The following is a 25,583-nucleotide window of genomic DNA, read 5'->3' on the forward strand; positions in this document are numbered from 1 at the left end:
CTCTAGGTAGCCACTCTTTTATATTCCTTATCAGATTCTGTTTACCTCTACTGCAAAGTCTCTAATTTGTTGTGGAAATAGATTATGTCTGGAAGCATGTCTGAAGTTGGTTTACCACCTAAACTTTTGTTAGCGTGAGGGAGCAGTTCTCCAAACCCACTCGCACTGAGCCCATCTCAGGGAAGGAAAGGTGGGCAGTCCTTGCAGAGTGACCGTGCTGTCTATCGAGAGGCTTCACATGTGTGTAGAAAACAGGTCATGAACTCTAAAGTAGTTTGGAGACATGGTGGCCATCTTGGATTTCTGTCTACAATTTCCCTCCTGGCCCATGGCATCTTTCCTAGCCAATCATGATACAATGTTGCTGCAGCCAGGACCTTCCTAAGTGGATTTAGGATACTGTCCATCTCGGGAGGCAAGAGATCCACAAGAAGTGCAGAAAGCCTATTACTGAAATCACACAGATTTAATAAGGCGAAAACCTACAAACGCTCCTTCTCAGGGATGGCTCCTAGGATCTGGAACGCTCTACCCACTGAAACCAGACTTACCACATCTACTGCACTGTTCAGAAAGGAAGTTAAGGCCATTCTCATGGAAAAATTCACATGAGCCTCACTGAAATTCACGACCTTTATAGATGCAAACAGACAATCTACATGGCACTTTTGCTCTCTAGGCCCGCACCTTCTTCTGTATCCCATTTAGCTCAACATAGGATTCAGTTTTTGCTCTACCCCTCTTATCTGTTTTATTTATGCACACTACATATTTCTGTAATATGTGCGTCCTTACTATTTTTATATTGCTTACTGCTTGATATATACTGGTATTATGTACTGTTTGTGTATAAATTTAATTGCTTGTAAAGCGCTCTGATATACGCAAGGGTCTGGTTCGCGCTCTATAAAACTTTCTAAATATATAAAAAACTATTTGAAATACAGAGAAGTAGTCTGAAAGTCAAGTCGTTTTGTGAAAATAAGCTTTCTATATTATTTTGAATATTAAACTTGACATTTTCTAAAGACTGTATGATTGTCGCATTAAACTTGAGGTTGTCCTTTGATGAACAGGACCAATCCTCTATTTATGATAATGCGTAAGTAACACACAAGTCAAGTAGAAACTATAACTCATCTTCGACTGATAGTGATGAAGCTTCACACTAAGGATGGTGCACCTTTCAATCAACAGCATTTCACCCAGGAGATGCCAATTTTTAAAATAAAGTTTAGCTCCCTCTTTATTCGGGCTGGTCTAGAGACAGGTATGAAATTATTATGTTGTAAGCAGAACTTCTGTTGTGGGCAAAAGTTCTTTTGTTGCAATGCATTCAAGTCCTTTTTGTGTAACAGAGACTGTAAAAAAAAGAAAGTGTTCCCCTGCATCTACTATTCATGTGTTTCATAACTTTTTTTGGATATGGCCCCTCCTCCTTAAAATGCCTCTGCTTTCGTAACTTTGGTTCAACACACACATAGGCTTCCCATTGGATGCTAAGGACATTTAAAATCAATATTCGAATCCAACCTTTGACCTTCCCCTTTTGCAAAATGGAGGATGGTTTTCTCAAAATGATTTTTACCAGGTCTGTCTTCTTTTCTTGAGTAACCTTGCTTGTTGATTAGCGTTTTTGAAATAATGTTATACCTTGCAACATCTAATAATTTTATTTGTAATAATCTAATTTTGAAATATGTGCTTAGCTACCTTTCATACTCCTAACACACCCATATTGGTATATATTAATACCTCAGGATCTCAACATGCAAAACAGTTCCACAACATTTGTTATGAAAGATCACAAGTAAAGTAATGTAGATATAAGTTTCTATTGACAGTATCTAAATGTTTTCCAGCATATGTTTTCATTTAATTTTTCAAGTGAACGGAGTTTGTTTTTTTGCCTCTCAGAATCCTGATTACAGATACTAATTCTGGCTGGGCCTTGTAATTACGGATTAGCTTATCTGGGTTCCAGCACATCGACGATCAATTTAATAGCTACGGGTGCCTTTGACCTTGTCTACATTGAATTTTAATTTAAATAAAAAGGCCTGCGGTTTTAAACAGTACAATGCAAGAACCAGAAGTCAGAATATTTTTCGTTTTTTCAGGGTATATAGCTGGTTACTTATTCGGATGCATGACTTATAACATTTATATTCTGCAGATACATGTATATGTTCACCAAGCAACATCTGGAAACATTCCAGCTGCTTTGCACAGATCGGACCTGTTTCTTTAGCTCAGAACAATTGGTACATTTCAAAACTGAATCTGACAAGGGCTAGCTTGTGGATGTTGATTAGGAAATGTAACTCTGGATCTAGTCTCAGCATAACTTCCTTCATTTACTACCTATCAGCCTCCTTAAATCTCATGTTTAGGCCTTTAACTCCTTTGCTGCGTCGAACGTTCAGCACCCAGTGCTGAACGTTGGAATAACGAGTGCTGGCCCGTCAGCCAACGGTCATTCGCAGCACTGGGGAGGTAGCGTTGCCGTTGGCCGACGGCAGCGCTTAAGGGGTTAACTAGCGTTCTTGTGTTACCATGGGGCATATTATCAAGCCCCAGTGATAATTATCACTGAGCGTGCTTAGTGCGCTTTAAATGTTCGCTGGCTATCACTGGAATATATTGCCAAGCTAGTGCTGTATTATCAGTGCTTAGCGCTATGGCGATAAATATTCCAGCGATAGCGGGGTTTTCCATGGAACATCGCTGGTTTTCCAGCGATGTTCCATGGAAACGGTGATAACTTGATGATAAGGCCCTGTGGCCTTAACCCCACAATCCACCTCCCATGTTAGGTATGCCTTAGTCAGGAATTTAATAGACGTTAAATTCCTGCGTTAAGGCATAGTTAACACAATTTAAATATTGCTACCCCTCGTTGATAATATCGCAAAGCTGGGTTAGCGATATTTTCCCATGGAGTTTTGTCAGGCACGCCTCCTTTGCATCTCATTAACGGTGCGATGCGAGGCGTGCTGACAACGGGTGCTAAGGCAAGGAAACACGTGCTAGCGTGTCCTTGTTAATAAAGTGATAAAATTATAGCCGCTTTTCGCCCAAAAACGGACGCTAAAGCAGCGATGTTATCGCCAGCCCTTGATAATATGCCCCCAGGTCGCCCACAGTAAATGCATTATCTAAACGCTACCAGTAGGTTGCTTCAAGGCTCTAAAAACCCTTCAGCCATCTCCACACAACACACAGATGTCACTCACATGTTACTCTTCCAAGTAAGATACATTTTCCAAAGTAGTAATGAAAATCTCTTTAATTTAATGTTTAAATGGCATGTTTTGGCGTAGTCCACAGCAAATGAATACAGCCACCTTGTGTATTTCTTCTGAAAGGCTTGGCACATCCTCCCACCAACTCAGTATCACCCCTGCCCCCTCCCTGGATGAATTCCTTGAACTCACATTTCACTTACTTCCAGGCCAAAGCAATAAAAATGCTGGTTTTGTGAGACGTTATACTATGGATAGACCTCACTAGGACAAACCTGATATTGACCGCCTCAGTAATATGTTGAACCTATTGGTGAGTAACCCTTCTCCTTCACACAGGACAAACACTGGCCCCTATGTTGACTTCTAACCTTGAAACCTCTAAACCAGCAGAGCAAGCCCAGGTATGGTTAGACTAATTCTTTGACTCCATTAACCTATCAAACTTAGTCTACAAAGCCACCATCTGCTACCTGAACCACAGTACGCTCATATGCATTATAACACTTTAGAAACATAAGTCAACATATAGTGCAAGATATATAGTCAAGCTACAGTGCCACCAAAAATGGCCATTCCACATTGACTGACTCTCAAACATTACTTAATAAACTCTGATGTAGGGAAATATTAGAAATACATTTTATAGACACATAAATATAAAATCTCAAACACCAAAACAAACATTTTAGGTGAGGGATACTTTTAAACCTACGTAAGTAGAGAACCGGCGTAGGCCAAATAAATGGATTTGCTGAAAAAGAGAACAGTGAGTTCCCAAAAAATACTTAGATCACAGTGCAGATTAGTTTTAGGAAACATACATGAATATTGTATGGTCAATTAAGCTGTGCTCAAACACATAAATAGATTATATTTGTTTGCAGATACAAACATGACAGGACATCAATAATTAGTACAGATGTCAAAGAAAAAGTTACCACATTTCTATCTGTTAAACAAACACACCGAGAGGCTGACATAGAAATTGTTTTTGCATTGTCATGGAGCATTGAGTACAGGATGTAAACAAAGGGTCTGTTGAGAATATGTTAAAGTCAGATAGGCTGGACTGGACCCATTGACATCAAACAAGAAATACTCATTTGCTGTGCAGAAAAACAAAAATGTTTTGCTATGTTATTCTGAGAACCCAAAGAAAAACCCAAAAGACGGGGTTTCTGCTAAACATGGACACGTAAACAATTCTTGGAAATATTTACGTGTTTTGAGAATATCTCATCTGCCCATCTTGCTGTTTGCGTCACATAGAAATTTGTAACCCGTGTTATTGTTGTAGCTTTTTCAGTATATATACTACTGCATGTAATTCAGAACTTTGAACTTTAGACGTTGGTCTCTGTGTGAGACTGGCTGATTTTCCCAATTGATTGATTGAATAAAACAATATTATTGTGTAAAATTGTTCTGTCCCAATTTATTAATAGATTTTCCTCCAACACCTCTCCCTGAAATATCAACTGCTCAAGGCATTCTAGGTCCTGCTACACCCAGAAACCCAGAGGTGGCTCCTCCGCTATTGTGGAGGAGCGCCACCCAACTGCTTACAAGCAGTGCTAGAAGCGAAAACATCAAATGCGGGCAGGCCGGTGGTCAGGGCTGTTCTTCTAACGGAGCAGGGCAGGGTAGTAGTCAGTTTCCCAATCCTAAGTACGCAATGACGTTTTGGTCGGTCCTCTGGGGCTGCCCAAACCAGTCATGCACACTTTATGGAGGCATAATTGGAATGCCGAAATGCATTGGGATCATATGAGTGCCAAATGTCAACAAAATATAAACAATGGAACACACTTGTGAATGTAACAAGCAATGAATATATTTGAATAAATATTCAAACTACTACTTTGGAGTAAAGTCATAATCCTTTGTGAAACCTTTATACAAGGACTTTCTTGGAACCCAGAGGACATATCTCAGTGTTAAGAGTGCAACCCTTTCACTTTCCCACTTCTCCATGCAGGCTGCATTACAGCCTGCAAGGAGAACATACCCACCCCTCCAGCCCCCGGCTGAGTGCCGTGTCACTGCGCTCAGACCAATCACAACCCTGCTCTGCAGCATTGTGAGTTGCTTAGGGGAGGGAGCCTGACTGCCTGCTTCCTGAAGTTGGAGCAGGAGAGCAGGATCAGAGACGCAAGACTCAGCAGCAAGGTAAATTACTTTTTTTTTAAATTGTGCTTCCTCCCGCAATCAAGACCCCCGAATGACCCCCTCGCGACCCCCCTCTCCCCACGACCACCCCCCCACCTGCGAGTTATGTCAGCTGCAACTGAGAAAACATAAGGTGGGCTGCAGATCCACTGAGAAGAGGTCCAAATGATAGCTTTCGTAACTGAAATATAGCAATTGAAACCTTAAACAGCAAATGTACAAGACAGTGCAAAGAGAACAAAATCTGCTACAAGAGACACAGGAGAGGCTACCATATGCCATTAGTATTTACAAAAAGGGGTGGTGAGGGACAGAGTCTCTGAATTAAACAGAAAGCTCTCACCCAGTCAAAAGATCAGGGCTAGATCCAACACCGTTTTTTAGCTCACTGCACCATCCCAGTTTCAGAACCTGACTGTATGCAAATTAGTCTGTTCCTGTCCCAGTGCATGATGGGAACAGGACAAACCAAACTACAGAAGCTAATTCTTACACTGGGAAGGAAACAAGCTCCCGGGGACCGGTTTCTGGCATTACAGCCGTCTTCGGCCCGGTTTGCTTGAATCCTGATGGTGCAATGAGCAAGGGTCTCACATCTGAGAATACCCTTCCACGCTTAGGGTGGACAAAAATATTTACAAAAAGGGGTGGTGAGGGACAGAGTCCCTTTCTCACTGCTCCATCAGGATTCAAGCAAGCCGGGCTGAAGAGGCTGAAATGCCAGAAACCGGTCCCCGGTAGCTTGTCTCCTTTCTGGTAAAGAATTGGCTTGGTAGTTTAGTCTGCCCTGTTCCCATGATGCACTGGGCCAGGGACAGACTGATTTGCATATAGCCAGGTTCTGAGCTGGGATGGGGCAGTGAGATAAATAACGGTGATGGATCAAGCCCTGATCTTTGGACTGGGTAAGAGTGGTCTGCTCAATTCAGACACTCTGTTCATCACCACCCCCTTTTGTAAATCGATTTTGGCCACTATAGGTGTGGCAGGGTATACTCAGACATGAGTCCCTTTCTCACTGCTCCATCAGGATTCAAGCAAGCCGGGCCGAAGAGGCTGAAATGCCAGAAACCGGTCCCCGGTAGCTTGTCTCCTTTCTGGTAAAGAATTGGCTTGGTAGTTTAGTCTGCCCTGTTCCCATGATGCACTGGGCCAGGGACAGACTGATTTGCATATAGCCAGGTTCTGAGCTGGGATGGGGCAGTGAGATAAATAACGGTGATGGATCAAGCCCTGATCTTTGGACTGGGTAAGAGTGGTCTGCTCAATTCAGACACTCTGTTCATCACCACCCCCTTTTGTAAATCGATTTTGGCCACTATAGGTGTGGCAGGGTATACTCAGACATGAGTCCCTTTCTCACTGCTCCATCAGGATTCAAGCAAGCCGGGCCGAAGAGGCTGAAATGCCAGAAACCGGTCCCCGGTAGCTTGTCTCCTTTCTGGTAAAGAATTGGCTTGGTAGTTTAGTCTGCCCTGTTCCCATGATGCACTGGGCCAGGGACAGACTGATTTGCATATAGCCAGGTTCTGAGCTGGGATGGGGCAGTGAGATAAATAACGGTGATGGATCAAGCCCTGATCTTTGGACTGGGTAAGAGTGGTCTGCTCAATTCAGACACTCTGTTCATCACCACCCCCTTTTGTAAATCGACCATATGCCATTAGGGCAGGCAAAAAAAATATTCTTTGAGGAAAGCATTCATCAGTCCCCACCCGATGAAGGATTATTCAGCATGAACCAGAAACGGACTGATGAAGACCCGCTATGACGACTCAATAGTGCGTGTCTTGGGTTGAAACGTCGACGCTACCTTCTGGTCCAGCTCAAAGCTGTCCGCAAGAGAATAAAATTGGATTAGCAGCAGAGCTATTGCCCTTAGTCTGGCCTTTCTTTCCCTTGTACAGGTTTTTAACCACATTTGTACATATTACGCACCTTATTATACCACAGAGCACGATATGTCACTTGATCACTATTCACTTTATAAATTCACTTATTGTTGACAGTTCCTTTTTTCAAAGTATGGGTAACAGATAAATGATGCAATTTATATAAAACAACTGCTTTACCCATCTTATTGCCTTTTCTGTGTGTTCCTTATGATTCAATTTTTCAATTTGGGTTCTTACGTTTGAAGTTTGCATACAAGAAATGGGATAATTGATTTTTGTGAAAAGAAATTAATGATACGTAACCAACAGAACCATTGCTTTTTCTCTAATACATACCCAGGTTCTGAGGGACACAGGGTTACCCCATTGTTTTTCTTCACCATATGTCATTAGGACAGGCAAAACATATATTCTTTGAGAAAAGCATTCATCAGTCCCCAGCTGATGAAGGATTATTCAGCATGAACCAGAAATGGACTTATCCAGAATCCTTGAAAAGTGACACCTACTTATCCCAACAACACTGCAAAGGCGTACTTGATCCATGGCATAGATCACCAGATATGCAAATTTATCACCAAATATCTAGAACTGCCACCTACCCCTTGCCTCTCATCCCTCAATCAATCCGCCTTCATCTCTTTCATACAGTAAAAAAGTGTTGGGTTTCTAAATTTGTATTGAACAAAAGCCTTCAAACCTCTTGTCAACACGTGCTCGCCGCAAGTCATAAACAGTTCTTCCCCGGACCTCTGGATAACCCAACCTATCTGAATAATGCCTCGCTTGTCTCCAGCGCAGTCCTGGACACCCAAAAATATGCGAATGCCAACCTCTTGGAAAAAATAATTTTTTGACCAAAACATCCTGCCCAATTACTAATCTCTAATCTTCTTTACCTCAGCAAAATCATCAAAAGGGAGGAGATGAAACAACTTCCAGGATCAGATGGAACTGACCTTGTCGCCACAGTCAGTGTTCTCCCCCTCTCGGACACAGAAACAGCAATGGGTAATATGAGGGAAAAGTTCCAACTCTTCTTAAAAACACGCACAAAAACTGAACCGCTCAGGAAGAGGGAGCGGGGGCCTAGCTATTTACATATCAACAAAAAATGCAATCGCATCCCGGGACCTTGCAGGTTCGTCACACTGCCTTCAGTGTGTGGGAATTTCTTTTACTTCTAGAAAGGGCCAGCATTGGTCTCTGATTCTAATGAATGCCTATGTTCGCCCAAACCCAGTATCAAGACAATCATTTGCAGAAGAAGTGACTGCGACAGTACTAAGAGTGAAAACATGTCAGCTAAACCAAGAAATACTCTTATCTGGCGATTTTAATATGTGGCTAATGTCAGATCTACAAAAAAACGAGGTCACTGAATCACATGACAGTATCTGGGAGATACCACCGCAGGTACGGCCAGGATGGCATAAGGACGACTTGAAGGGTCGTTCCTTGCAAGGCAACCTAGAAAATCTGGGACTAAGAGCCCTCAATGGGCGCTATTCCTTAGACAAGCCTCCTTGCTTCTCTTACTTATCGAAAAATGGTGCTTCACTAATTGACTACACCTTCGCTAGCCTTCCACTCTTTCATCTAATAACAGGCTATCATCTTGGGAGCAGAACAGAAAGCGATCATTGCCCCCAAGAAATAACACTGAAGACCAGTCTAATTCAACATGAAGAAGAAAGGGGATTGCCATCTGAGAGCTATACAATCAGCCTAAAACGAATCAAATACTCTCTGAGCAATTTTCACCAAGTAGCAATAGAGGCCAAACAAATCATCGAGCGTTACAGTAAGTGCGCGGATGATAAAATAGTCAACTGGGCATCATTTGCAATCGAACTCATCGACAGATATGCAAAACCGGTAAAGTATGCAATCTTGACTGGGCAAAAGCCGAAGCCCCACTCAAATCTAGCGATACAATCTGCAACAAGATCTATGAATCGTGCATGGCGGGCATTAAAAATAGATCCAATGGACTCTACAAAAATAACAAAATTGAGAGAGGCCCACAGCTACCTTAGAAAAGCTAAAAGAGAGCAACGTAGAACAAAATGGAATTCGTTCTGGGCTAGACTTCAGCACGATATTAAATCAAATAATTCTGCCAGGTTTTGGCGAACAATCAACAGCATATCAGGGCAAGTACCAAAAGTAGCTTCTTCTTGCATATTGGAGTCGGAGTGGGTCGACTTCCTCAATCTTCACTTTAATGATTATAAAACAAAAATCTTTCATCAGAATTCCACCCTTGAAGACTATGAAGACCGGAACATTATCAATCCCTCTATGAAGATATCCCTCAACGACGGTCAAAAAATAGTATCACCAAAGGAGTGCTCTTCGATTGGGAGCAGCAAAAATCTCGTAACAGTGCAGGAGCAAGATATTGGAAAATTGATTAAAAAGGGTCGGACGGACGGGGCTCCAGGTCCTGGTGGAGTCCCTCAAGCTTTGTTTAAGGAGGATGTACCCTTCTGGGCTGGGAAACTATGCACTTTATTCAATTCCATTCTGCAGAAGAACATCATACCGCCCTCCTGGCGTGGATCAGTCCTCGCACCAATCTTTAAAGGTGGGGACAAAAAATCCCCTGGGAACTACCGTCTCATTGCCCTAATCGACAATGAAGCAAAGTACTATGCAGGAGTTTTGCTGAACTCACTTAGGGCATGGGCGGAGGACAACGCTATCATTCCTCCAAATCAAACTGGCTTTACAAGCAACACCGGAACCTCGGTCAACCTCATGACCCTCTCCTGCCTGATTGATCAGGCTGAATTCAGCTCCTGTCCACTCTACATGGGATTCATTGACTTTCAAGCGGCCTTCGACAACGTGAATAGAGCTAAGCTCTGGCAGAAGTTGTCTAGTTTCAACATTCCAAGTGACCTCCTAAGAGCCATACAACTTCTACATCAGGACACATGGGTCAGGATCAAGATCGGGGACGGCTCACGTTTGTCACGCCCAATTCCAACGACAAAAGGTCTAAAACAGGGCTGCGTCCTGGCCCCGACACTTTTTAACTTATTTCTATCCGACCTTCCTGGGGCTCTTAACAAGGTCAATTCACATGCTCCCAAGGTAACTGGTCTCTTGCTGTCAAACATACTATACGCCGACGATGTTGTTCTTCTTAGTAAAACTAAGATCGGCATGCAAAGGCTTCTGGACGCCACCTCCGACTATTCTAATAAGAATAACCTACAGATCAATAATAAGAAGACAAAAATATTGGCGGTCCATTCAGGTAAAGCTAAGAATCTGTCTTGGACCCTTAATAAGGAAAGCATTGTCGAATCTAAATGCCATAAGTACCTTGGAGTCATCTTTAACAACAACAATAGATATAAATCTCAGTTGGAAGAACAAAAAAGGAAGGGTGCAGCACTTGCCTTCGCCATTGGATCCGTTCACAAGAAACTACAAGGCCCAACTTTTGCACCTACTTTACAGGCCGCTCAGGCAAAAATCATTCCCACACTAACCTACGGTAGCGAAGTCCTAAAAGGACTGGACAGTGGCCAATTGGACAAAATAATTACAAAGATTTATAGAACAGTGTTCAAACTACCAATTCAAACATCTCCGGCACAAATCAGGTTGGAACTGGGAATCTGCCATCAACCATACGCCAGAGCCATGACCTTTCTTGTGTGCTGTCACAAACTGAGATCATCTAAGGAAGGCAGTCTAGCACACCACCTTTGGGTTAGTCTCAATACGAACTCATGGCGAGCAGGGAACGACTATTGGAAAAAGGGCCTAACAACCTTATGCTTAAATGAACTTTGGAGCATGCATGTAAGCCAAATGGAATTTAAACGGCTAGCGAAACTAAGCACAAAAAAGTTGTCAACTGTGGAAGATAAGGCACGGCTGGCAAAAAGAAGTCATGGGTGGCTGACTCTGCATTCCTATGCCCTGTTGATTCCACAACAGTATCTAACCTTATCTTTTACTGCACAAACTAAATCAAAATTCCTAAAATTGAGACTGGGAGTTATCAACCTGTTGGCCCATTTCCCAAAATGGAAAAGAGATCAAGGACGAGAACTTTGTCGACTTTGTGGGAATCACAAAGAAGACATCACGCACATTTTATGTCTTTGTCCAAAACTGCTGAATGAAAGACGGTTCCTTTTGAAGCACCTTTGGAACACAAACAAGATTAGATCGTGCAGAGCAGCAGTTCTGGCTTGCTTTGACCCCAGGAACATCAAATTAAACTGTGCCCTGGTAATGTTCATGGACCTCGCAGAAAAAAAACTCTGCGAGGGGCCAAATGCCAGTGATTCGTCGATGGCTTAAAGTTCTGGCAGGCTCCATCGGCTGTCCCTATCCATTTTGGATCCCAATCAGTCGCCACTTTTTATATGTATTTTAAATGTATCTTTCACATATTTTAAAGATTCTGTATTTGCAATGATTTTTCTTTTAATCATGCAATAAAGCTCTTATATATGAACTCTTCTTAAATAGGAACTTTGAAACTGCCCTAAATACACCTTGACCTTTCTGCTGCTTACAGCACATAGACCACAATCCAACTGGAGAGACTTTAAAAGTGGGCAGGCATTCCACACCCATGCTGTAGTGGGCCCATTCACATCTCCCTAATCAGAGTCACAAACATCAGGATTGTGCAGATGGTTCATATGCCCAGTTTTTGTGGCACCCCTCAAAGTTTACTATACAAGAAAAATGCACACGGGTCTTAAAAAATCGAATCTACCTCAAAGAAGCAATAATCCAAAAGAACCTAGAGGGTCTATGCATAAATAAACAAGAAAGTCTCCTTAAAATAAGGATGCCCATCAGTCACCATTCAATACCGCCCTAGTCATCATCTGGGCTTCCTCTTGGCATTTCCATCGTGAAACATAGATGATGTGAACAAGGACCTGGTGGAAACGTCCTACATCAAATTTTGGATCACCGGATAGCCCTATAGATGTCAAATAATAGTGATAGGTGATGGGTGAAAAGATTGCAGTGCGTGAATTGTGTATCAAAAAAAGTGACTTAAAATTGGTTAAGTGAGCGAAGCATTGTGTTTATTGTTATCACTCAGATGCCCAAGGTTAAAAACAGTGCAAAATAAGGCAGTTTACACAAATACCTGCCAGAATGGTTATTAGGTCAACATTTTTCGTCAATATAAAAGGACACTCCTATTCTCTGCCTTCTTCAGGACCTCTAAATATAATTGCTACTGCAATGTGCAACACAAATATCAAGTAAGTGTAAAAAGAAAAAGAACCATTGCACCTGGAGTCCTAGGTGTCTGGTAAAATCCTTCTGCATATGGACTGATTGGCCACTATTTAGCAGGAGGATAAGGCCCCACCTCACCTGGCTGTGGCTCAGGGAGAAGAAGCACCGCTCTCTCCATCGGTACTCCTGACGGTTTTCCGAACCGTCTCTAAGGTCAGGTGATGAGGACCTCCACTTCTTATATTGGTGTGTGAGAGTATCTGCACCTCTTAGGAAAGGCACAATATTTTTAATGGAGTAGTGCTTAAACTTTTCAGTGGGAGGTAAGTACTCAGAGATAGCGAGTACCCCACTTCTATATTTCCATTTCCAGCACAGTGAGTGCCCTCGGCTTAGTTCCTCAAGCAGTGCTTGGTGACCATTGAAATGTACACACAAGTACCATTGCCATTGGACAATGGGCCAATATTCCAGACTTCGTGCCTGGACCACATAGTCCACTGGATGAGGAGAGCTTTCTGTGTATAATGGGTGCTGAAACCAAGATCTTATTATCCAGTGGCACCAAATCCAATTCAGTCCCATTTACGTCACTCTTAAGCTTTGGAACGTAACATGCACCCACCAAAACTAAGCCACCTGGGATTGTATTTTCATGCTGTCCTCTTGCTGTCCCCATATCAATGCTGTGTGAAAGGCTGTAAATCTGCAGCCCTCCCCCCACTGAAACATTCTCCTACTCCTGCACACAAACCACAGAGGTGACCTATGAGAGCCCTTCTCCTGGTGCAGATTGGCTTGTGTAATATCATCCACTATGACCTCCCAAAAGAAGCATATGTATGCTCCAAAAACTTCAGAATCAGGCAGCCAGGCTGTGACCTCACTTCTACTCGAGGGGTCACTTCAGTCCTGCACTTAGTGGACTCCCCAGGATCCCTCTTGACACCCGATCCAATTTAGGGCCTTTGAGACCTTCTAGTAAGTGAACCGGTGCAAAGACCTCATGCGCCAGCATTACCAGGCTCATCGCCACAGCCCAACCGGAGCCATAGGCTCATTTTCTGCCTCTCGGATCAGACACTGATGATCCTTCAAGAGGCTAAATCTAGAGGGACAATCACAGGGCTTGAAGGGTCCTGGGACTGGAGTGTCGTCATCAGCCCAGTCTTGAGATGCAAAACCAACATCCAGAATCTTTTGAAAACTGAACTGTTCAGAGTTTCATTGAACTCAACACAGAAGAAAGGCTACAATTGAATACTTCTGGAGAGGGTTAAACATCAGCCCATCTGCAATCTAGCCTCCACTCCCTCTCAGGCTGTGTTTTTCCTTTCATCCCTCTGTCAATCACTTTGAATTCACTGACAGGCGACATGCAGCACTTTATAAGATATGTTTTATAAATAAATGTGTACTTTGCAATAAATAGAATTTCCAAGCAGTCTTATTCTCTTTGTAATACATATTAGATTTCCAATATCATCAAGATGATATGCCTGGTAACTTTAACAAGTCTTATGACAACACTTATTCTGATTACTCTCTAATTCACCAGCACCCCAGAGCCCATGCTCCTGAACAAGGGATGAACAAGGGATCCATAAGCACAAATAATCCCCTCACTGTGGTCAATCCCATGCCTGCTTGCAAATGTTGAGGTTATATGCAGTTAAATAACTGACTGTCCTCGCAGTTCCTTTGCAGGGATGGTGGAGCTGCTGTTGTATTTTATTTCCTGCATGTTTGGCACGTGCCCATGTTATGTTTGCTTTCTGCATTGCATGAGAATGTTGATCATGGAATGCAGGATTCAGAGCCAGTGGATCTTGAGCTGTCCTGCTGAATATACTCTTTACAAAACTTCCTGGAGTGGATTTTTCTTGGATTTGGGACTACAACAGTGGTGACGAGAGAAGTAGGTACCCTGACATGAAGTGAAGCACAGGAACGGATTCCCTCCCGAGAACCCATGTTGCCCAGGGAGACCGCGCTGGTAGACATAGGGTACACAATGCCAAGTAGGAAGTCAGGCAGTGACTGCATCATGGTACATAAGTCCACCTGTGGAGTTGGCTGTCCACAGGTTCAAGGATGGGGAGTGGCAGCTGCAGCAGAGCACAAAGGCCTCAAAGGTACTTGAAGAAAAGGTACAGTGCACAACGTTCAGGGCTCATGGGTCTTGCACAGTCATCAAGCACTTAACGAAAAGGTGCAGTGGTGCATGGTTCAGGGACACAGGCTTCTCAAGATTATTGGTAGAGATGCAGTTATTTAGGGCACAGGCACATCCGCCTATCACCATCATTAAACACAGTAGAAGGTGGGTGATGCGGAGTGCCTGCTTCAACATCAGGGGCAATGTCTATGTCTATGTGGGGATATTTGTAGAGCGCACTGTTACTCCAAAGAGTGTCATGGCGCTGGCTGAACGGTAGTAGCATGGGAGAAGGAACTCAGGGGCAGGAAAACAGCCATGCTTTCATTTTCTTCCAAAACAGGGGAGTGTTTTCAATGCGTCTCAATTAAAGAGGCATTTTGTTCCAGTCGAAGGGCCCCAGGAAGCAGGAAAGACTTACCTCCTAACTTGGACTTTTTAAAATGGGGTACATTGGCCAACAACAGATCAACGGAGCGGAGCTGTCTATGAGGAGAGTAAAAGGAAATCCCACGTTTAACCCCTTCCACGCGGGGCTAATTCCCCCTTGGTGCAGGGGGAGGGACTGCACGCGGCGCCTCGGTACTCATGACGAGTCTAGCTCGTCAAGCTGCACAGTGGAGCTGTGCTCATGACGAGCTGGACTCGTCATGACTCCACCCACTCCAATAGAACGCCTGCACCGGCGAGGAATTAGCCGCGCGTGGGCAGGCCGCAGCAGTTATGACGAGCTCAGCTCGTCATGAGCACAGCTCCACTGTGAGCATAGGAGGGTTAAGGTAGCTTGGTCTTTCCCCGTAGAGTGCTTTCTGTGTGACAAACAGAGTTTCCAAAATTATTCTTTTCCTTAAAGGGAGCCAGTGCAGGCTCCACAGAAGGTGTGACACATCAGCTTTGTGGTAGCGTACACAAGAGAGCATACAGATCAGTGAGCAACGATTCCCAGTTCCTATTGGTGGTTGGTTTAGAATCTCCGACATCCTCATGGCTAGTCACTCAATACCACCTGAGTCCTTCAGCAACTGAAGCAGCTAAATGTGTCCTCCGCCGCAGGGGTGGAGTCCTTCTCCCTGTCAAGGGAGACAGCCATAGTTGTTGCCTCTGCTCCTCATCTTCTTCTACAGTATTGTGTATAGAAGTAAAAGATGAACATTAGATATATCCAGACCTGGGGACAGTTCGCTCAGTTGAATTGTTCATTCAACGCAAAAGTTTGCCCCAAACCTCTGGGCGGGAAGAAGTGCATTTTTTGTGGGTGGGCAGAACCACATGACTCATATTAGTGGGTGGCATTGTCATCTTCCCTTTTGGACTTTCCATGAAGACAATTTCTGTTTGTAGCATAAAGAGATTAGAAATAACCCTACACAACACCCTACAATTTTAAGCCTAAATACATAGAGCATGGGACAACAACATAGGTACCCCAGTTTACAAGTGACCCAAATACACAAATACCCGCACACTTTCCACTGAATCAGAGAAAAGAGGGGTACCAGTCATGACTTACTTCATGGAGGTTCTAGGGAGAGCCAATAGGCAGTCTTCCCACTAGATTACAAATAAAAATAAATTTTACTCCACTATAACAATCAGCTACTATGAACCGTTAGTGGTGTCATGGCCTAGTTGTGGGGACGGTAGTCATCCACTGTGGGTGAACCCCAGAAGAGTCTAGAGTTTTTGCTGAAGGTCACCATGCCATATCATTTAAAGCACCGGTCAGGACACTTGCGACAAGAGTGTCCATTGCCAAACTCAGGAGTGTTATCCACATGTGTACTGTGCCAAGGAACCTTCAACCCTACATTCAGCAATTTAGCTAGTGGATCGTGTTATATCTCCAAGTACTGGAGCATAATGTTTTTTGAGACCCAAACAGGGGATTAAACCAATGCAGGTTTTCTGGCCTCTAGGAGACCTCACTTATTTGACCACAGCCTAAATTAGAGGAGAGCAGTAACCAAACTCTACCAATTGCTGGATTCACTCTCCGTACCTCAAGCTTAGTTTGTGTTATACAGATATATCCCCAAGGTGAAAACTTCTGCAGCTCTGCCATCTGCTCCGCCAACCTTACCATGTATCTGCCAGGCAGCTCAGAGGATCAGAAAGTTGTATTCTCCCATTTCATAACAGTGGGTGCCTTCAGATTTGCCTGTAAATGGATGCATATGAAGGGAAGAGACGCAAGGTATCAAAAAGGACCAATTTACTGTGTATTTACTATGTAGAAATTGTATTTATTTATTTGTAATCTATAATACTATTATAAAGAGAGAAACGCACCTTTGAGCCAGGTAAACTCGGGAACCACAGCGCCAATCCACACACCCGATACATTGTAGAAATTGTCAGGGTGTGCAGATGGACGTAGGCTATAAAAAATAAAAAATAAAGGAAAATTAAAAATATAACTTAAAAAAAAGTAGTGCCCTGGAAGTAGCGCCGGCCGCGACGCTGCTCTGGCCGCAACGTAGCGCTGGCCGTGACGTGCGTGATGAGGACGTGCGTGATGACGAGGAGGAGAGACATGGAGCTGCGGTGAAGTGAGGAGCGCGGGCGCGTCATGGCGAAGAGGAGCGGCGGTGAAGTGAAGATCGCGGGAAGGAGCGGCAGCTCAGGTAAAGTAAATGCTCATTGAAATCGAGGCGGGAGGCGGGAGGTGGGCGGCGGGCGGGAGCAAGTGTGCACAGAGGGACAGGCGGGAAGAGTGGGGGCGGGAGGGAGTCGGGCGGGAGGGAGTCGGGACGGGAGGGGGTCGGGGCTGGAGCGGGTGTACTGCCCCCAGCCCCTTTCTGCCCCAGGCAACGCTGGGGCGGGCTGCTAGTACTAATATAATAAAGAGAGCCCAAACCTTTGAGGCGGGTAATCTCAGAAACCACAGCACCAATCACAACACCCAATACAGCGTTGGAAAGGGAAGTTGCAGCAGAAGGTCATAGGCTATGCAGACGCCCACCTTATACATTTAAAAGGTAAAAGAACCGTGCTAGCAAAGTAGTCCCTTGTGGGCGTGTCTGCGTTGTGCTGTGGGCGTGTGCTGGGGGCGTGACAAATGCTGGGAGCGTGTGGTACGTTCCGCCCTTCATGCCAAGTCTCATATTGTGTGCTAATCGCACCCTGCTCCCTTTAAATACCCCTGCACCCCATAATCATAACCCACCCTTACTCCTTAAAATACCCCAACACCCTTAAACACTAACCCATCTTAACCCTATAAATATACTCTATACCCCAAAACCCAAGCCTATCCCTAAACCCTAAAAATACCCCTTTACCCCAAAACCTAAACCTAGCCCTAGCCCTGAACCCTATAAATACCCCTGTACCCCAAACCCCAAACCTAGCCCTGAACCCTAAAATACCCATGTGCCCCAAAACCCAAACCTAGCCCTGAACTCTAAAATACCCATGTGCCCCAAAACCCAAACCTAGCCCTGAAACCTAAAAATACCCCTGTACCCCAAAACCCAAACCTAACCCTGAACCCTAAAAAATACCCCTATACCCCAAAACCCAAACCTAGCCCTGAACCCTAAAAATACCACTGTAACCCAAAACCCATACCTAGCCCTAAACCCTAAAACTACCCCTGTACCCCATAACACAAAACTATATCTGAACCCTTAAAATAGCCAAACACCCCAAAACATATACCTCAGTACCCCAAAACATATACCCCTATACCCATATTTACCTTATCCAAACATTAAAAAAACATGCTTTTACCATTCATGCATTTACAAAGAATTTTGTTGTAAATTAATGCGTGGTAAAAGCATATAAAATGTAATGCCAGCGTTATATTGGCATTGCGGAGTCATGGTACTTTCGTAATGAAAGTATGCGGGGTGATGGTATTCGGAAAGAAAGTTGCGGAATAATGGGTGTTTACCCTCCCCCGGTAAGTACATTGGTGGCATGGCAGCCCACATCTCCAGCAACATACTCATATTTTTTCACCACCCATTTTGAAAAATGCACAGGTCTCTCTCATTGATGGCCAGCACCGACATACACTTTTAGACACACCTCCCGCCACAAGTTCTAGAATTGCGAACTTTAGAGCTGGGGAGCTACGTTCGAATCTCGGCATCAGCTCAACATCCTGTGATTCCAGGCAAATCGCTTTGTCTCCCCGTGCCTACCACAAATGAATGTGTTCTTCTGTAATGTAAATTGTGCTCATGCCATGTTGTCGGGTTCGCGCTATATAATATTGCAAGGAAAAAGAAAGTAGGGAAACTCGAGTTCACACACTACTGAACGCGCACTCTTAAGTGCATCATCAGTGCACTGTGAATCGGAGCATTTCAAAGGCCTGTCACAGATAAGAAATGCTATCAGAACGAAATCCTACAAAACAATATACTACTGGCCGGCAGCAATCCATACCTGGACAACGTCGGGACGGGCTGCTAGTGTTTTATATAGTGCGAACAAGACCATTTCGGGTGTCAGAGCGCTTTACAGGAATAGCGAAAAGCAGTTATGATACAAAGGATATATATATACACGGTATTGTTACAGAGTTGCTGATACCTGAGTAAGGAATTATAGGATGGCATATTATTGCATGGACGGACCAGTGAAAAGTTTTTGCAATTCTCTAGTCAGGTGAAAAATCAATTCTGAATGTAAAAATAGCATTTGGGATGATCAGACCCCCTCCTGGCAATAGAAGGACCTGCCAAGGTTGCACCCCACAACAGCATAATGAATACTCAGCTGTACATAAATAGGGAATCACTAATAGTAGGTAACAAGCACCATACTCCAAAACGTACAATTTCAAACTCCTGGACACAGTCACCATTACCACTAAAACCATTTCAGTAACATATGATTTATGTGGCCAGTTTATAAGAGCAGGGCCATGGATATGCCTCTCTTCCATGGCAGCCATGCAGATGTTTTGTACTTCTGTTCAGGGTGCAGTTGAACAAAGGTGACATCCTCTTCACCCCCAACATGCCACCGAATGCCAAGAAGGAAGCTGTCCATGTGAAAACTGAAGCAAAGTCTATGGGCCCGATTCACAGAACGAACTTAAGACTCAATCCTAAACGTACTACTATTTTGGTATTCACAGAATGCACTTACTACTTTTGGCATTCACAGAATGCACTTACTACTTTTGGCATTCACAGAATGTACGTACTACTTTTGGCATTCACAGAAGTTAGGATTTTGTCTTAAGTTTGTCTTAAGACAAACTTCAGACAGACTTAAGACAGACTTAAGACAGACTTAAGTTAGGATTTTGTCTTAAGTCTGTCTTAAGTCTGTCTTAAGTTTGTCTTACGTTTTTCTTAAGACAAACTCCTAACTTCTGTGAATACCAAAAGTAGTAAGTTCATTCTGTGAATGCCAAAAGTAGTAAGTGCATTCTGTGAATACCAAAATAGTAGTAAGTGCATTCTGTGAATCGGGCCCCAAGGGTTTGAAAGCTAAAGAGGCTGTTCTTAAGGGAGTACACAGTCACAAGAAGAAGAAAATTAGGACAGCCCCCAATTTCAGGAGGCTTAGGACCTTGAGTTTAATGGGGCAACCGAAGTATCCGAGGAAGAGTGCTCCTCGTAGGAACAAACTTGACCATTATGCGATTATTAAGTTCCCTCTTACCACGGATTCTGCCATGAAGAAGATTGAAGATAACAACGCGCTGGTCTTCATCGTTGATGTCAAGGCTAACAAGCACCAGATCACACAGGCTGTAAAGAAGCTTTATGATATTGATGTTGCCAAGGTCAACACACTGATCAGGCCAGACGGTGAGAAGAAGGCATATGTGCGTCTAGCTCCAGACTATGATGCACTGGGTGTAGCCAACAAAATTGGCAGAATCTAAGCCTGCTCTGTAGACGCCGGACAGTTCAGAATAAAATTTAAAAACCAAAAAAAATAAAAAAGAACAAAGGTGACATCTTGGAATGGCTCATGAGCCTTAGATTAGTTTTTAGGAAGTGGCTACAGACAGCTTTAGCTGTCAGCTGGTGAGGACCCATTCTGAATAGTATGAATATATTGAGTGGACTTTGGGTCAGCCCCTTGCTTTGAGCAGATGATTGTCTTGTCTGGCTTTGTTCTCTGCTCTTGATCGATGGCTTCCTTCCATATTCATGTGGCTTCCCTTCCCCAGGAGAATTTTGATTTGACGAGAAGTAACTTTGTACTGCTGACTGGAGGGAGCATCTTTTTCATTTTTCTTTTAGCACTCCATAGTAGCACATGGCTGTTCCTGCTGTCTTCCTTTCCCCTCTTTTTCTTTTGCTTATCAACCCCTCCCCCTCTTGTCTGTTGCTTCCCCACACATCCCCTGCTTCGTGTTTATTAATATTGATATTATTATTATTAACAGTGCTTTGGTGCAGGACATACAGCCCCACACTGCGACCAGCTAGCTTACTTCCCTACTCACCTTTGCTCCCACCCCCCACTCAATCAATTCCATTACCGCCCCTGCTTAATATATTTTGTATTTATTTTATTTTGTTAAATTATTTTTGAGAGGGCCGGGAAGCTGCTCTGTTGAGTGCTATAAAGAGCGTGATCTTTTGGCTTTGCCAATGCTTGTTTTGTTAAAGGAACCAGACAAGAAGAAGAATGAAGATGTATAGTCAGCTAATGCACACTAGAAGTGTACTGAATTAAGTGTTCAGGCAGAAGTAGAATAGTCGGTTTTGCAGTCGGCCGCAGTTGTGGAAGACTTCATAAATACACCCACTGAGAGCTGTCCAAAAATATTGTCCTAAAAGGTATCCTGGCGGACTATTTGGTAGCACGGCTGAGCTTAAGACTTAGGGCCTGATTTGGATCTTGCTGGCAGGTTCCTTCATCACAAAGGTGATGGATATCCAGTCCTCCAAAATATAAATACCATAGGATTTAATGGGATTCATATTTCGGCGGACGTTACCATTAAGACAGAGTAAACTGTCCATCAAGATATAAATCTGGCCCTTATTGTTCTACAAGACGATATGGGTACAAGCAGTGCTTAATTTGTAAAATAATAGATGCTGATGTCTACAGTTGTTCTCAGAAGCGCAGAGTCAATACAGACAGATGTTGGGACTGCCGAACTCCAAGGCTGCGTAGTCTTGATTCCACCTCATGCCTCTTTCTCGTGCCACCATATACTCCCTGTCCTTTTCTCTTGCGGCTTCTTCTGCATCCCTGCTTTCTACCTTTGTCACTGTTTTTCCTTCTTTCTCTTCCTCCTTCTTCCCTTTTTGTGTTTTTCTCTCTCTTGTTCTGGGTCAATATCTGAGTCGGTCTGTGCGTGCCGGTCCCCACAAATGCGTGCTGGTGGGCCCCACCTGCAACCACTGGCTCATATTAAGCACTACGGGGCCTATTCACAGAACTAACGTAAGACAAAATCCTAAACTTACTACTTTTGGTATTCACAGAAGTTAAGACAGACTTAAGACAAAATCCTAACTTAAGTCTGTCTTAACTTTGTCTTAAGAAAACTTAAGACAAAAGCCTAACTTCTGTGAATACCAAAAGTAGTAAGTTTAGGATTTTGTCTTAACCGCATGCGTGCGGGCGGAATTCCGCTCGTACGCTGAGTTTTTTAAAACCGCATGTTACGTGACGAGCTGGGCTCGTCATCAGCGTGCGAGCGGGCTACGCCATGACGAGCCCAGCTCGTCATCAGCGTAGAAGGGGTTAAGTTAGTTCTGTGAATCAGGCCCTGGGTTCAGGACACAGTATCATACATGCATCCACAACTGAAAAGGAAATGAACTCGAAGCCCAAGCACAGGCATTCTGAAAATAATAATAATATATTATTTTCTAGTCTGTGGACTTGGTAAATAATGCAGAGAGATCTTATGAAGGCTCATATTTAAGCCACAGAATATTGGTGATTTGAAGTGTGGCCTTAGGATTCAGCTTAATCTTGGTTTCTGTTATAATGAGTGGGGGGGGGTTCACAGCATGTCTGGAAAATGGCTGCTGGTTTCTGAATATCTGTAGTCAGATTCTTAAGGCTGAGCCGTGCGTGAAAGGATCTGGTGTCGCTAATGGAGGGACTGCTGCTGGCCTTGAAGCAACAATGGTTGGAACAAGGGGCTCCTTGTCACCTCCTGCCCAGCGCTTGGGGTCGATTTAATGGGCTTCCAAGAGTTGCTGTTAAGTCCTTTTTCATGTCACCAGAGTTACGCTTGAGTGGAAAGGAGTTTAGAGTAGTGCATGCTTCATTTGTAAACAATAAGTGCCAGGACCTTCATCAGGTGAACACTGCAGCTTGCACCGCCCATTGCTCCTGCCAACGCTGCCAATGATACCCGCTAAACATTGCACAGTTACAAGTGGGACAATTCAGGTATGCCAGGCCCCCAAAGTTATACCAATGGCTTGGGTGGCAGGTGTAAGTCATTGTTAATGTATGAAGAAGTAATAAATAACTGTTGTGGGGCTCATCTCTAAATTAGACAGACAGCACTAGCTTGTGGCAGACTGCCGTAAGTGCTTGTGTTGATAATTAAGTGCTGGTGTAAAGCACCAGAAGCCACTAGTTCAAATTAAGCACTGGTTAAGAGCCAGGGAAACCTGTCTGAGAGGGTCTCATTCAGGTAGTATAGATAAAGCCTTGACCCATATTCCCAAAATCAGAAACACACACACAATAATTAGTATTTTACTGAATGATTAACTGATTATATACTATGGGGCAGATTTACAAGCCCCATGCACCACATTTACGCTGCAGTTGCGTCACTTTTGTGACGCAGCGGTGGCGTAACCCATGTGCCACGTTGCGCCTTATTTACAAGCTTCAAGCAGGCGTAAGGTTTTGATGCAGCAGCGTCAAAAAAGTGACTGAGTGAAATCTTGTAGATTCACTGCGTCACTTTTCCGAAGCGTTCCTGCGACGGAACGCCCACCCTGCGCTGGAACGACCACATGAAGCCTAACGCAGGTTTCATGTTGCACAGGGCTTTACAACGTGACGCATCTCTCTAGCTATGTCACGTTATAATTCCGTTGCAGCATGGTGCTAGCTTTACGCCGCTGCTGCGCCACAGAAGTGACGCAACGGCGGCACAAAAATGGTGCAGGGGGCTTGTAAATCTGCCCCTCCATTTAGGAGATGCTACCATTAGCAATCCACTGGTACTCTGTTTATTAACCTCGGAAAGAATAAAAGATAAACTGTCTCTCTGGAATTTAAACTTGTGACTTGCAGGTCCATCCGTGCTTATTCGGCTGAGTTTTCATGCTGCCTTAATTACTTAAAGAAGCATTGGCAAAGCCAACAGGTCTTACCTTTACATTGAGAGTGCCTAGCTGTTGGCTTTGCCAGTGTTTGTCTTTGAGACAGGTATGCCCAGACGTGGGTCCCATGCTCACCATTCCACCGGAGTCAAGCTATCTTGGCTGATGATGGGTGATACCCCCAAACTAGTCCTACGATGCTTGTTTCCAGCCCGGGAGTACCTGGTCTGGCACTTCCGGCTGGACTGTTCCCATGAGGCACAGGGTCAAGACAGGTTTGCATATGGCTGGGTTCAAACTGGAATGGCGTGGTGAGCAAAAACACAATGGATTTAGCCCCAGATCATGGCACTGGGGGAGAGTGTTTGACATTGCTCAGCATTCGTCCATCAATTGTACTTTTTATGTTTGTCTGTAAAGCAATTCTTTAAAAAAAAGCAAAAAGAATTTTCATAATACTGGAGGAAAAGCCAACCTTAACATATTAAATGAATTCAATGTTTTCAATTTCTATAAATGACATGGTTTATTTATAAAATACTTCACTCACAAAACACTGAACAGAAATTTAAAAAAAAGTATAAGGAAGTGTCAGAATAGAAAAGGAACCCTAATTTGCTTTCCACAGGATTCAGCGATTTACTCCTGCACAGCCCGAGGTGAATTTATGGGCCTTCAGGAGAAGTGTCATGCTATCTATACTCTCTGCCTCAGACACCTGCTGAGTCACTGCAGAACACGGCCCTTCCCCCAGTACCATCAAAGGCTTGGTGTGGCAAACTTTCACATAATATGTGGAGATAAGTGATAAAACAAAACTATTCTTAAAGTCTGCCTCTCAGCCATACCCCAGAAAATATTTTCCTGTTGCTGTGCTTTTACAGACAAGTTGGGAGAGGTGAGGGGCAATCGAGCAGGGTGTATGGGGTTATATTAGAGAGGTGAATCAGCACAAGAGGAAGAGAGCTAGCAAACACATGCACTCTTATGGTGAGCTGAATAAAAAGAGAAAAAGGTAGTGGAGCAGTAGAAGGATACAAGCCAGCCGCTCAAAAGGATTGTAAAGGGGCTGTGCTCCAGGGGAGGGAAAAACAAGAAGAGGAAGGCAACCCATCGAATAAGAAGCAAGCAAATGAGAGTGACAAAGCCCTCCATGGGCGGGCTTTAAGCCCACTGTAAGCTCACAATAGGCCTTTTGCAACCAGACAGCTTGTGCTATCTTGTAGTCTCGACCCAAAAAAGTGAAACCCATGACTCTGGCAACCCTGCCTTGGGCTCCATCAAGCATTAAGTAAAAATGTATAGCTCGCATATATTTATCTTGGACATCGCCAGTACTATATTTATCTCACTCCAGTAGCCACTTAATTTAGAGAAATGACCATAGCAAATCTAGAAAAATATATTTTTTATTGATTTCTATTAATTCATTCTTTTGATTTTTTTACCTATTTGTTTTATATACCATTTTTATTTTTTGAAAAATTAGCTTAGAAAACTTATACATTGATAACACATATAGCAATAGTCAACATAAATGAACAATTCCAAATATATAAATACGGCAGACGAAAAGTTGATGGGAGCAATGCAGCAGATGTGGACTACGCGCGTTTCGGCATTCATGCCTTCCTCAGGTTGCCAT

The 25,583-nt window shown here is 43.7% G+C and overlaps 1 protein-coding gene across 1 annotated transcript; it reads left to right on the top strand.

Moving 5' to 3' along the window:
* Window positions 1-19,679: 19,679 nt before the first annotated feature.
* Window positions 19,680-20,573, top strand: LOC147699022 (large ribosomal subunit protein uL23-like). Its single transcript, XM_086933543.1, has 2 exons — window positions 19,680-19,731; window positions 20,144-20,573. The coding sequence occupies exons 1-2, from the start codon at window positions 19,680-19,682 to the stop codon at window positions 20,557-20,559; spliced, it is 468 nt and encodes a 155-aa protein (XP_086789669.1). The 3' UTR covers window positions 20,560-20,573.
* Window positions 20,574-25,583: the final 5,010 nt, after the last annotated feature.

The sequence above is a fragment of the Lissotriton vulgaris genome, chromosome 8 (assembly GCF_964263255.1).
Source record: "Lissotriton vulgaris chromosome 8, aLisVul1.2, whole genome shotgun sequence".
NCBI lineage: Eukaryota > Metazoa > Chordata > Amphibia > Caudata > Salamandridae > Lissotriton > Lissotriton vulgaris.